The sequence below is a fragment of the Meriones unguiculatus genome, chromosome 3, assembly GCF_030254825.1.
Source record: "Meriones unguiculatus strain TT.TT164.6M chromosome 3, Bangor_MerUng_6.1, whole genome shotgun sequence".
Lineage (NCBI taxonomy): Eukaryota > Metazoa > Chordata > Mammalia > Rodentia > Muridae > Meriones > Meriones unguiculatus.
The window spans coordinates 91,307,824-91,321,890 of NC_083351.1; the positions used below are offsets into that span (position 1 = coordinate 91,307,824).

General features: G+C 48.9%; 1 protein-coding gene across 1 annotated transcript in view; it reads right to left on the minus strand.

Moving 5' to 3' along the window:
• LOC110545380 (palmitoyltransferase ZDHHC11-like) overlaps positions 1–14,067 on the minus strand; it is a 31,318-nt gene that overhangs the window by 13,537 nt on the left and 3,714 nt on the right. Inside the window, exons 2-6 of the mRNA XM_021631441.2 lie at positions 13,299–13,520; positions 5,084–5,262; positions 4,246–4,347; positions 2,386–2,510; positions 294–449 (exon numbers count right to left, since the gene is read on the minus strand). Coding sequence (XP_021487116.2) covers positions 294–449; positions 2,386–2,510; positions 4,246–4,347; positions 5,084–5,262; positions 13,299–13,520 — 784 coding nt within the window. The remainder of the gene's footprint in view (positions 1–293; positions 450–2,385; positions 2,511–4,245; positions 4,348–5,083; positions 5,263–13,298; positions 13,521–14,067) is intronic.

Sequence of the window (14,067 nt, forward strand, 5' to 3'; positions counted from 1 at the left end):
GGATGAGGGAAACCAGTCCCTTGACCTTATAATTTCTACTTTTTGCTTTGTTAAATCCTACTCCCCTACTGTCCTATTCTTGCATAGTAGCCATATTCCTGTAGCTCTCTCCTGTGCTTTCTGCGGGTTTCTCAACATGATTCATGTTCAGTTGCTTGCTGAACTCGCTGGCCTACTTTCGGTATCTCCTTCCCAAAGTCTGCCCTTTTCCTATGAACTCATTTCTGGCAAGGCTTCCCAAGGCACCGTCAAGACAGGTGAAGGAAAGTGGCAGGACTAGAGTGGGTACATACTCAGGTACAAGTGGAAGATGAGCAGGTGCCCGAGCAGCACAAAGCTGGCAGTGGCTAGCAGCAGTACCAACACCGCGATGGAAAGGACCACGGGGGTCTTCACAGGCACAGGGCACAGTGGGAGGAACAGCAGCCATATGTTCTCAGAGCTGATCTCTATGGATACAGAGAGACATGTCCATCCAGCACCTGTCCAAACTGTAGCACCTGCAGTCAGGTAAGCAGAAGGACAGTGCTTGCTAGGGTGAGTGAGGACAGCCAGCCAAGGGGTGTGCTTTGCCCTACATTTGCCCTGATCTCCTGTGGGTCCCCGTGGGCACACCGGCTGTGTCTAGCCCTATGGTCCCTACTTCATGTATTTAAGATGATAGACAGAAAGAAGTTCCTGAATACTGGAATGCAGAGCCAGTATCTCCTGCCCTTCCCTGGGGCCTTGATCTTTTGTTTCACATCAATCACCAGATAGACAATGAAGACCAAGCCCTCTTTATGCATTTCTTGAGCACTGTCCACCATGGACCTCAAAATCAAGACTGTGGATAAGGGGTTTCCCAGGCTGTGTGGCAGGTAGGACAGTGAAACCCAAGCATCTGGACCCATATCACATTCTAGAATGGTGCTAAGCTCTTTCTAGAATGGACTCCTATGTGTGCTATCTGAAAAGGGGGTACTACATGCTGCCTTCTGGGCTGGGCCATAGGATGCCCTTACTCAGTGATGGCAAGATGAACTCCAGCCCATGAGATACTGAGCTCAGGCTGTGGAGTCTGTAGGGTTTTGGAATGGTGAGCCTGGAATTGACCTCGACCCAACACTCAAAGAACCACCAGTCTGCTCCTAGGAGAGACATGATCTGCTTCCCTGCACCTCATCTAATGTCATGGTTAGCGGCCCCACTCAGGTCACCACTCCAAATTTTCCTCTTCCTTCCCTTTTGCTTTCCTTTTCCCGTTCTCTGCTTGCTCAACACATCAATTGTTTAGTTAAATGTAACATTACTAATGGAGAGGACATCATGGTGGTTTCTAGAGAGTGCTCATGAGTAGTACCAAGACGTCCTAAGTGGTTTCAGATGGTGCGAAATCTGAGGTCATTCCACACAGAACTCACAAAGCTTTTTCTTAAAAAACATTCTTTCATGTTGGCTCCAGGGATGCCCCAAGACAAGTGGCATACAGGTCCTAACCTCTGCTGTTGCAAGGCTTGGACAGATGCCTATGATGCTTAGCAGAGATGGGGTGGCTTCCCTCTGACCCATAGGATAATCAGCAATGGAACATCTCATCAGTCACCTGCATCAGTATCTTGGGGCTGTATTGTAGCAAATGACCATAAGCTGGTGGCTCTTAGACAGTAAATAATCCTCTCATATATGTAAGCCACAAGCAGGAAATCAGAGCATCCTCTCTCTGAGGTTCCAGGAGATAGCCCTTCTATCTTCTTCCTGTTATGAGTGCCACATACCCTCCTGGGCTGGTGGTCACATTGCCCAGCCTCTGGACCCTACCTCCACAGGTCTATTGCAAGTCTGTATTTCCTCCTGAAGATATTGGCATTGTATTTGAGCACATGGGGAGGCTAGGATGGGCTCCTTAGCTCAGAATTCATAGTCATATCCACAGAGACTCTTTTTCCAAATAATGTGCTATCTCATTACTGGGTCAGGGTTTGGACATATCTCTGAGGCCATGTTCAGCCCAATTCCTTTCCTTCTTGCTTATTTCAGACATTTACGTCATGGGCTTGGGCTTCTGGACCTATTTAATCATAGGATCTTTGAGCTTCCCCTCAGAGTATATGGCTCAGCTTAATTACCCCACCCTCTGCTGCTCTTCTTTACAAGCAATTATCTCCTACAACATAAGCTTCTGCCTTCTCCATCCAGCACTGCTAAAAGGTCCTCTGTCTAGATGCTCAAGACTGACTCAAGGGTCAGGGTATACCTCACTCTAATTCCTGGATGTTAGGCCTCAGAGGATCTCAGGTCAACTAAAGAGTGAGGGAACATAGATGGGAGGAGATGAGGCTGGGAAGCCTAATGCTTGGCACATGGGAAACAGGCAGAAGCAGCCCCTGAGCATCAGAAGGGTACCTTTATACAGGGGGTCCGTGTGAAGCTCCTTGGGGTTGATAGAGTACTGGATCAAGACGTACAACAAGATAACCATCACGCCAAGAAGCCCAACTGCAGCTGAGGCAACAGAGCAGAAGAAGAACCTGCATGAGAGGAGCAAGTGGGGGGTCAGGACAGACTTACACCCAGCCAAGCACGTGAGATCAACACACAAGTTTGGTGTAGGTAATATGAAAGCAGAGCCCAAAGTCTGCTGGAGTCTTCCGGACCCTTCCTTCTTGTGTTCTTTCTACCATGTCGTTCACATTCCCTAGGCAGATGCTGGCTCCTGCTTGCATTGATCACACTCCACATTCGCCACAGCCTTCTACCTGGGCCCCATGTCCTTCTACTCTGCAATATGGACAAGAATGCCATTCCCATCCAATGGGAAAAATGAATCCCCACGATGGCAGACTAACACCTAGGCAGACAGAATGTCTTTCAACAAGCATGCTCTAATCATGGCTGCTCAGGAATCACTGCCACTCTTCTCCTTTTCTCCTTCTCCTTCTCCTTTCTCCTTCTCTTTCTCTTTCTCCTTCTTGTCCTCCTCCTCCTCCTTCTTCTTCCTCCTCCCCTCCTCCTCCATTTCTTCCTTCCTCCTTCTTCTTTTCCTCCCTCTTTTTTCTTCCTCCTCCTTTCTCCTCCTCCACCTTCCTTCACTGTCTTCCCATGCACTGGGATGAGCTCCTTCAGCCTTCATCGTACCCCATTCTGCAAGACTCAAGTGGCTTCCTATTTATTAGGACTGAAACACATGGGGCTCTCTTTCAGGGCATCTGTTCAACTCTGGGGTCAAAGTATATCAAAATATCATTGAGGGGCTAGAGAGATGGTTCAGCGGTTAAGAGCACTGACTATTCTTTCAGAAGACTAGGGTTCAGTTTCCAGCACATACATGGTGGCTCGCAACTGTCTGTAACTCCAGTTCCAGGAGGATATGATGACATCTTCTGGTTTCTGAGGGCAAGAGGTGCCCAGACATACATGCAAGCAAAACATCCATATACATGGGATAGAAATAAAAAATTTAAAAATGTTCTTATGTTTTAAAATTTTTAAATGTTCTTATGGGGGGGGGGACCTGGAGAATGAGGGGAAGAAAAGCAAAGATGCTAAGAATCAGTGCTATCTAGTGAGAATGGGTGGTACCTCTCACCCTCTGCTCTTCCTCTTCCTCTGATTCCAGTTTTGGCATACAAAGGCCAAAACCCTTTTGGAAAACCTTTATCAACCAAAATACTTACATTATAATTCATAACACGAGAAAAATTACAGTTATGAAGTAGCAACAAAATTAATTTATAGTGGGGGGTCACAACAGCATAAGGAACTGTATTAAAGGGTTTGTAAGCATGAGGAAGGGTCACTGACCTACACCCTGACCTGGTGCCCAACAGCTCTCTGAATTCTGTACTCATGACCAGGAAAATGCCTTAGGATGGCCTAGGTGCTCACTCCTGTGTTCAAGGGTCTAGCAAACTGCTCTTGGGTTGGTGGCCGTGGCATTGAGAAGGTAGGTATGTCTGAAACAGTAAATTTGGGAGGCTCAGCTGGGCTTTGATTGATCCACTGAGTGTGACTTTGATTGCTTCATGAGTGTGAACTTGACCCACATGTTTAGGAACAGCCCCACCAAACACTTCTCAGAACCAGAAGCATAAATGCCTGAAGCTCCGCCATAGCTAGAAACAGAACTACAGCTCAGAGGTCACCCTTCCCTGTGCTGTCCCTGAGAGTCTACGGCCCTCTCCACTCTGCCACCTGCCACCTGCTGCAAATTCCAGGCACCAGATCCCTCCCCTAGTTACAGCCTTGACCCCAAGAATGCCTCACCGGTAGTTTCTGCTGCCCACACAGTTGTTCAGCCATTTGCAGTGGTGGTCAAAGCCAGAGACACATTTGTTGCAGGAGCTGCAATGTTTGGCTTTCTTGCTCCTGGAAGAAAAATTGATAGAAACAGCCTGTTGGCCCCAAATGCACCATGGGAACTGAGTGTCTACCAAGAAACGGAAGGTGGGGCCTTCATCTGAAATCAGTGGGGGACTGCACGTCTGTGGGAAAGACAAGGCCACCTGGGCCCATGGGCATTGTTCTTGGAAGGTGAACCTTGAACTTCCCTGGGTAGGCTTGTTTGTTAGATGGGAGCCTGAAAGTTCTATACAGGAGTCAAAGGCTGGTAGTTCACCTAGTGCGTACAGTGCTTTCCTGTAGCCAAGTCAGTGTGCTGCCCTCCTCAGGTCCTGGAGACCTTGGACCCCAGCAGGCATCAGCTGAAATTGCCTTCCCTCCTCCCCAGTTGGGGATGCGAGGTTTAACAGAAAAACCACAAAGAAGTGGTACACTTGCCAACCTCCCACCACCACCACCACCACCACCACCACCACAAAGAAGGGCCTGTGTGTACAAGAGGACCTGAGATTGACACAGCTGGACCTCAAACTAGAGCTTGTCACACCGAAGGAGAGAGGTATTGGGAACCAGAAGGCAGGACTGTCAGCTTACAGGGCAGGGCAGTGTGTACAGTGTGGCCTGCGAGGAGGCTGAGAGCACAGGACCGAGCCTCCCATGGAGTGTCAGGAAGGGCAAGTGCCCAGTAACAGCAGATTCAGCTAGGCAACTGAAGGGCCATGGGTCAAGCAGTACCCTATACCCAAACTCCTACTCCACTCACACAGTAACCTCACACAGGTGGCAATACTGGTTCTGAATCACATGTGCGTGTTTGGACCGGTCGAAGGTCGGCACAGGCTCCGAGTAGTCCTTTTTGAGCCGGACATTGGTGTCAGCTGGATCGATGGTAATTGCGACCAAGTGCACGAAGAGGTGGAATATGAACACCCCACCCATCACCTTGGCTGTCAAGGAACACACAGCCCTGGGCCTGGCTGACATGGTGCAAGGTGTCTCCCAGCAGGACAGACGGCGTTGGGGACCAAGGGAAGACCCTGGGCTCCTAGTCATTGGTGTCTATAGCAGGTGAGGGCAGGTCCCTTAAAGACACTCCCTTTGGAGACACAGCCAATCCAGTAACTACTGGCCACTGTGTGCACACGCCCTGAAATACCTATGTGGCCAGGACAAGGAAAAGCTATGGAAAAGAGTACTTTATATCTTGGAATGATAGCTTCAGGGGCTCAAAGTGGTTCGCCTGATAGTGGGTGTTTTCCAGATGGGGAAAAGCCATGGATATAAAAGTGGGACCAGGCCAGACCAGGCCAGGCCATGCAAGATGTGTGAGTTCCATTGGCAATAGAGTTACTGTGGGTCACAATACAGGATAAAGCTATGTCCACCAGAAACATGAAGACTAGGCAGCAGTTGGAGGGTACTCCCCAACCTCAGCTTGAGTTAGAGCTTCAGGGGCCACCAGACTCTCAGGAACCATTGGGCTTTGTCCATCTAAGCATACATGACCACGAGAGGAAAGGTTTTGTTTCCTCCATTCCTCCTCCTGTCCCTAGGATAATATACAAAAGGAAGTGCTGACCCCAGGGGCTCCCATCTCTGGCCCTGCCTCTCGGCCAGGTGGGCCAGAATCTACAGAATCTCTAGAGGGAGCCAACAGGGGCCTGTGCACCACAGCCTAAGATTGTGCCCGCAGACAGGCTACTTTGTGTCCAGGCAAAACAAAGGCCATGGGCATGTACAAGAGACTCTGCATGGATTTTAAAAGGACACAAATGGTTAGCTCATCAAGAAGCCCCTTCTCCAGCCCTTCTAAAGGTTCAGGGTTACTGGCCTGGCTTGCAGTGCTGAGTCTCAACACCACCCTCTATGCTAGGGTTGGGTTTTGTGCACAATAGGTGTTGGGGGAGCCCTAATGAAGTTCTCAAAAGAATCAATGATGTAGGACAAGTCTGAGAGAGACCTGTATTCTGATCCAAACCCTGATGCAGGTCCTGATGCTCACCCCATCTTCCTGTGTGAGCTGGACAGTGTCCAGGGTTCTGGGCATGGACTGAGAAGCAGGTTCGGTGCATAGAGAGTGACTGTGAGGAAGACAAAGATTTCAGGAGGACCAGAGTAGGAGCTGGTGCAAGTGTGTGACAGAAGGGGCTGGCACCACTGGTTTATTGCAGAACAGATTGCAGTTATAGTAGAAGCCCGTGGAGCTGGGCACAGGGTCACTGTCACTCTCAGCTGTTGATATTATTAGGACCGAGAGCATGGTCCAGCAGCTGCTCCCACTCCTTGAAGCTGATCTGAGGGCTAATGTGCTGCCCTTCTGATGATGCACAGTGAAGAGTGTGTTGAGAGCCTGGGACATTGGTGCCTGAGGGCTGAGGACAGGGGAAGTCTTACACTGCCTCAGTGCTGATACTTCCTGTAACACTTGGATAGACCTGGTCTGATGGAAACCAGTAGGCAGGTAGGAAGCCCAAGAGGCCCTTCGAGGAACCAATGAGGTAAGGCTGAGGAAAACTACCCAGGTCCTTTGTGACCACACCTTGTGCTACCCTGACCTCTCCTCTAAGCCACCAGCATCTATACTCTACACACACGTAAGCTCCACTGTTGGGGACTTTTGGGACACAGGCTGATCACAAGGAGACTTTGGCAGCAAAGTAGTTCACAGGGTACAACTGAGCCAGGTTTCCTTGAACCTGGACCTGCCACACAGACCCTAAAGGACAACCAGTTCCTTCCAGGAGGCCACACTAAAAGCATATATTTGGCACAAAAGGGCTCAGGTTAAATGGGGCTCAGATCTCAGATAGGCTTCATCTGTCCCTCTATGACATGGAGCACATCTTTTATCACATTCTCCTGTGTGAAGATTGTCCAGTCACACTTCACCAGCAAACTGGGTGCCACTCAAGGATACCCCTGTCACTCACAGGAATCAGGCTGACGACCTTCCTAAACTATATTTTGTCCCAAATGGCATGGCTGGCCACTCCCTGCCACACACCAAAGTGACATTCCCAAGGGCTGAAAAGAAACTTCTTCAGGATCTGCCCCTGCCTTCACTAGAGCCCTGTCTCAGTGGATAGCTAAATGTGAAAGAAGCAGGGTGAGGCATCCTCCATGGAGGCCTCCCTCCAACTCCCTCTGGAAGTTTCCATGTGAAAGCCTATGAGAACCGCAGCTGGCTGGAACATTACCTAGCAACAATCTGTGTTTAGTAAACAAACAAAGGAAGGGCGCCAGCTCAGGACACCACCCTCCTCAGCCTCCTCGAACTAGTGACCTCTCCCTCGTCCTGTTTCCGCAGGAAGAGGGGTGGCCCAGGAGAAGCCAACATTCTGGTGCTGCCGGGCTCATGATCCCTCCAGGGCAAATTCTGTGGATGAGCTACAACAGCAGCCTACGACACCCTGCTTTATACTCCCCCCCCCCCCATACCTCCTAGTTCACATTGCCTTGGCACAACCTAAGTGCCAGGACTCTAAAAGAGATTAAAGGTTATGGTTAAAGGTTTGCTATTGCACAGTGGGCCCTGTTGGCTAAGCTGTGTATCTGTTCCCTTGACAGCAGGGTGGAAGTCCTACTGGTGACAAGATCCTCACAAGCCACCAGTATTTCAGGCCCCTTTCTCTTCTGAACCACAAGGAGGATCTTCAGGCTTTTCTGTGGTCTCAGGGTTCCCTCAGGTTTCCTCCACAGAAAGTCCTTGCTCTCCTAGCCCAGACCCTCGCTTTCCAGCCCTTCAGAGTGCTTGGCTGGTGCCCTCTAGTGACTACAAACTAGTACTAAGTGCTGTGGCTTGAACAGACTGCCAGTGTGGCCAGACAGGCTAGTAAAAGGATTCCAGACCTGAAAGGCCCAGGAAGCTGCAGGAGCTGCAGCGTCTCTGGATACTAGCTGGCGACTGAGCTACTGAATGCGTGTGGCATGGCTCTAGGAAGAAACGGAGGTCAGGCATTCCTGTGCAAGCAGGAATGGGGCAGGTAGAACTCAGGCCCACTGCACAGAACACAGAATCACCTGAGAAGATCCAGGGCCAAGCAGGGGCCAAGTTGGAAATAAAAAGAAGCAAGCAGTGCACATCTCCTAGACGTATCCATGTCCCAGCACCAAAACTGGCAGACCTCACTTGCAAAATGGAGTCATCACAAACCAGGGAAATGAGGCTGTTGGGACCAATCTTGATCCACTGGGATCACAGACCTTAGAAAGATGGGACCTGTAGACCAACAACGTGATTCGGTGATTCAGCTGCTGAAAGAACTGTGTGAGCCTGACAACCTGGCTCCTGTGGTAGAAGGAGAGAACTGAGTTCTGAAGGTTGTCCTCTGAACTCCACACACTCCACACACATGCTATGGTGCACGTCTCTCTCTCTCTCTCTCTTTCTCTCTCTCTCTCTCTCTTTCTCCCTCTCTCTCTCTCTCACTGGAGCATGCACATGCACACACTCAGGCCCACAAACACACAAATACTAAATGTTTTTATGAGAAACACAGCAGACTGAATTGCCAGGGCAGAAGATGGGCAAGCACAGGGAGAAGACTGCATCCCTATGCCAAGGACCAGGTGACAAAGTACATCCTCCCCCCACCCCGGTGCCTTTCAGAAGATCGTGGACCCGTGTCACCTTCATTTTAAATTGCTATGTCAGAACTAAGAGAAAAACATTATCTCTCACTTAAGACATCTTGAGTAGCTCTGTTAGGACAGCCATAGGTCTTACACACATTATTCCACACTACTGAAAGACAGATCCGAGAGAAAGGAAGCAAGATGGAAGGTAGGGAGAAGGAAGAAAGGCCCTCCTTCATGGGACGTAGGTGGGCAAGCTCAGGGAGAACAGCAGAGGTAGAGATGTAGCACTGACTGCAGCTGTGCCCCTGAGGGTACTACACACTAATGGCAGCTGGCTGTGCTGACACTTGGATCACGCTCTTGCTGAAACTTCCTGGCCAACCTGACAGGCCACAGGCTACCTGACATCTCAGAAATGCTACAGCCAAGTGCAGTGTGGCAGTTGTCACGCTCCATTAGGAAGACAGAGAAGCTCTATAGCCATGTTCAAGACTCAGAGATGACTCTATTCTGGACATTAAAAACTCTCCTAAAGGACATTTGGGAGACATTAGAAATTGCTGAACTGTTGCCTGTTTTTTTTACCCATCCTTAGTAAAGCGCCCATTTACTATGATGGGCACTTAGTGAGGCTGCCCATCTGGTGTTGTATGGACAGAAGGAGCAGGGCACTGAGCTGTGGGACTGATGACTTCAGTATCATCTCTTATCATGGTTGTGGCTCAGGAAGCCAACAGACTACACTGGAGAGCACACGGTAATCTCTGACGCTGCTTTTCAACTCTGCAGACCTAGGGGGCTTAAGGGCGCTTGGGTAGATGAGACCACCTCAGATAGATGCTGTTGGAGGACAGAGGGCCTGGGTGCCAGGACACAGTGGAAGCTCAGTAGACCAAGGCCTGGAGATTCCGGAGGATCAAGGAGGGTACAGAAGGGTCTGTGGAATCCATACTAGATGTGGTGAGGTGGACCACCACTCAGAGTTGGCACCTGTCACCCTAATGGGAAGGAGGGAACAAGGCTGACGAAGTGCTGCATGATTCATAAGGCTACACCTTTCTGTCCTCTCTCTCATGGACACTTAAGTTGCCACGGAGTTTAGTCTTGCATGGCTCAAATACCCACTCTATTCTGGTGACTGGATAGAATCTGGGCTTCAGCAAAGGCTCCTCTTGGATCCTGGGTATGAGGCAGCCAGGAATCTGAAGTTCACTGCACATGTGGTTGATGTCTGCAGGTCATCCTCAGCCTGTCTCCCCCAAACAGAGGCAAGACGGATTGAGTAAAAGTGTGTCCAGGGTTCCCGTGTCTGGGATGTATGTGCTTGGGATGTGTAGATATTCAGGGTGTATGTTCCAGGAGTGGGGCTATTCTTGGATGCAAGTGTGCTTGGGATGTATTTATGTCCAGGGCATGTGTATCTGGGGTATGTGTGTGCCCTGCTACGTGTGTGCCTAGAATCGGTGTACAAGATGGAGGAAGTCTTCCCAGAATGCATGTGTACCTCAGATATGTGTACCCAGGATGTTTTCATCTGAAGTGTGTGTGTCTGCTCAGGATGCATGTGTGCCTGTGATGTGTGTATTAGGATGTACATATAATCAGGGTGTTTGTACATGGAATGCAAGTTTCCAAGGTATGCGTGCTCATGATGTGAGCCCCAGGGCATGTGCTGACCTGACAATGGCATTTTTAGTTTCGCTCTAAAAATAAGAGAGAAACTAACTAGCAAGACTGCATGGTCACCTGGTGTTGGCCTGCTCCAGAAGTACAGGCAGTGGAGGGCCTGTCTTTGTTATAATTTCCATTGCTGTGATAAAAACATCATGACCAAAAGCGGCTTAGGGAAGAAAGGGTTTATTTCATTGTACATATCCAGGCAGCAGTCAATCACTGAGGGAAGTCAGAGCAGGAACTCCAGCAGGACAGGAACCTGGAGTCAGGAACTGAAGCAGAAGCCATGGAGGAACACTGCTTACTGTCTCGCTTACTATGGCTTGTTCAGTTTGCTGTCTTATAACAGCCAGGACAACCTGGCCCAGGGAAGGCACTGCCCACAGTCAGCTTGGCTCTCCCACATCAACTGTCAATCAAGAAAACGACCTACAGACTTGCCTATGGGTCACTACTCTAGAGTCATTTTCTCAATTAAGCTTCCCTTTTCTGAAATGACTTTAGTTTGTGTCAAACTGACACAAAAACTAGCCAGCACAGGGCCCAGACTTTCAGAAAAAAACAAAAAACGAAAAACAAAACAAAACAAAACAAAAAAAACATTGTAGCATAAGACATTTTTTTTTAAAGTCCAGAGATTGAACTCTAAGTCCTTGGTGAGGAAGCCAGTGACCTGCATTTCCACTTAAATGTGATAATTCTGAAGTTGAAAGAAGGAATAATAAAAATGAAAGCTGGAAAATTAAAAAATAGAAAGAGGCTAACAGTAGTGAAAAGTAATAAATACAAAGGTGGTTCTCTACAAGAAAGCCAGGGCAGCGATGCACACCTGCAATCCTAGCACCTAAGAGGCTGCAGCAGGGGGCCTGGGAGTCCACAGTGAGCCCAGGCCTTTATTTACCAGATCCTCTATTTACCTGATCCAATTTCAGGAAAATAGAAGGGGGATGTAGCATGGGGAAGGGGAGGGAGAAAGGGGGAGAGGGAGGAAGGAAGGAAGGAAGGAAGGAAGGAAGGAAGGAAGGAAGGAAGGAAGGAAGGAAGGAAGGCCTGCCCACAAGCAGGCAGTGCAGCGGAGCGGCCAGAGGAGACATGTCACTATCTGTCCTGAACCTGGATGTGGTGGCATAGTACACATCTAATTCCAGCTCTGAGAGGCTGAGCCCGGAGGGTCACAGGTCAGGGCCAGACAGCTACACAGAAAATCCCATCCAAAAAAGTTTGTATCCTTTAGAGATGAAATGAAAGCATAGGAAATATTGTGAATAACTTTATTCCAAGAAATTTGACATTTTAGAAGAAATACTCAAATTTCATGAAAAATATAACTTACTAAAATGAACATAAGATGAAACAGAAAACCTGAATAACTTTTTACCTGTTACATTGAATTCATTCTCAAAAGCCTTCCCACAAAGAAGTCTACCACTGAGAAGAAAAGAACCAGCCACAGCAGAACTTGGAGATACTCTCCTCCAGTTTCTTCAACCAAAGTCCTAGAGTTGCCACACTGTGGGAAGCTTCAGGGTGCTGCAACTACAAGCTATGGTACAGTAAGTGCCCAGTTCAATCCCCAGTACTCACTGTAAAATAATAAAGAAAATAGGGGGACTGGCAATGGGATATTAGGAAATGAGCAATAGAGCTGTGTGTTTTTCCAAAAGATAATAGCATAGTGGTTATAAGCATAAAAACCAGGCTCTGATATTAAACCACAGCATTTACACGTGATAGTTTTGAACATCTGAGGTTTTTAAAGATGCTCCCTTAAATGTGCATATGAAAAATGAAAGACTGGCCAGCCCTGACTGATGAAAAGTGTGACTGAGGCTACTGGATCCCATCTCAGCAAAGCAGACCCTCAAGATGTGACAGTATCTTCCCTGCCTCCTGTAACAGTCACTCGATCCTGTGTCTTGCCCTGCACCTCCATCCTAACCACCACACATATACCTGGCTCTCCTGAATCCTAGGACCTGCAGAGTATCAGCCAAAGCAAAATGCCTTATAGCGCCTACAGCCAGAGTATGTCCTCACTAAGATAAAGGCCACCTAGGGATCATCTATAGTTTGTGCGTGCATAGGCCCACTTTGCACCAGCTTGGCACCAGCTCTAATGTGGACCCATCCCTAAGGGCCTGGTTTCCCTGATCAGATGCCAAGTGTGATGGTAGATCTCGGATGCCCACCCTGATATATACACCATTCCACAAGGAAAGGAGTAACAATATAGGTCTTCCCACTTGCCTGGAGAACCATCTTTAAAGGCCTGTCCAGGAGCAGAGATCCTGTATACACTTTCCATGCCTTAGGACTGGGCTCTCTAGGACTATACAAGCATGTTAGTAAGGTTGTGGGTCTGTGGCTTCTGAGGTCCTTCCTTATTTATCTAGCTACTCTGCTAGAGCAATAGAGAAGGGCCTCTCTGCACACTGTAAGAAGATGTGACTGGGTTCCCTTTCCTTGGGTCACCACTTCCAGGATCCCTACTGTCACCATGTATCTAGTAGATTCTACATTCACAGTAGCAAGAGCCCCTTCTATCGGGCAATGTGGGGTCATAGGGCTGACTTCAGAGCCACAGGAACAAGTAGTCTAGGCAGGGATAGAGCCCACTGCATAGGCATGATGGGGTTCAGGGGCAATTCTCTTGAAGACCTTCAGAAGACCCTCCACCTCCAAGAGATAGACAGCCCAGGGGCCCACTCCACTAGCACAAAGGATACAGCATAGGCAGCACATTTCCAGCTAGTTGGTAGAAAGGGGATGAAGATCCCAAAGGTGACAATGGACATGGCCAGGTAGGTGGTCCAGGATATTGCCTGGAATGAATGGAGGGGTGGTGACCAGCCATTCACCCTAGACAGAGGGCGTGGTAGGATCTTCTTCACATTGTTGGCCTGGGCTTCTGGGAGGACCCGGTTCTGTTTCATGCCACAGATGTTCATCTGAGAGATAAAAAGGGCACAAAGCTGTCTGTCTCTGGGCATAGAATGAGTGGCCTACAATACCATTTTCCACTGTCAGAGAGTCACCAGGACCTGGGCCAAAAGCTGATTATCTATACAGCAGGTTGGCTTGGCTGACTAGGGTTGGCAGGAGATCCCTATCATGACAGGTAGGTTTGCAGTCCCCAAGATAGTGGGCACAAGGTATGTCTACCCCATCTCTGTGATCCCAGTTTCCCATGAATAGACCCCTGGTTGGGCTAGCTCTACTGGACTGCCACATCTCTCCTGTACACAATTCTGTCCTGAGTGCTCAAGTGACAAATATCAGACATGACGTAAAGAGAATACTGAGGTCTTTCTATGTAAGAACCCAAATGCATTCATTTCCCTAGGGCCCTGCCGCCTGGTACACTTCCTTCTAGAAAGGTGCTGCTGTGAAGGGAAAGCACTTAGAGAGGGAGCCTGGGACAAAGAGAAGAGCACAGTGCCCTGATTTCACAGGAAAAGGGACCTAGCAGTGAGCCAACAAGGTGAGCCTTCATCT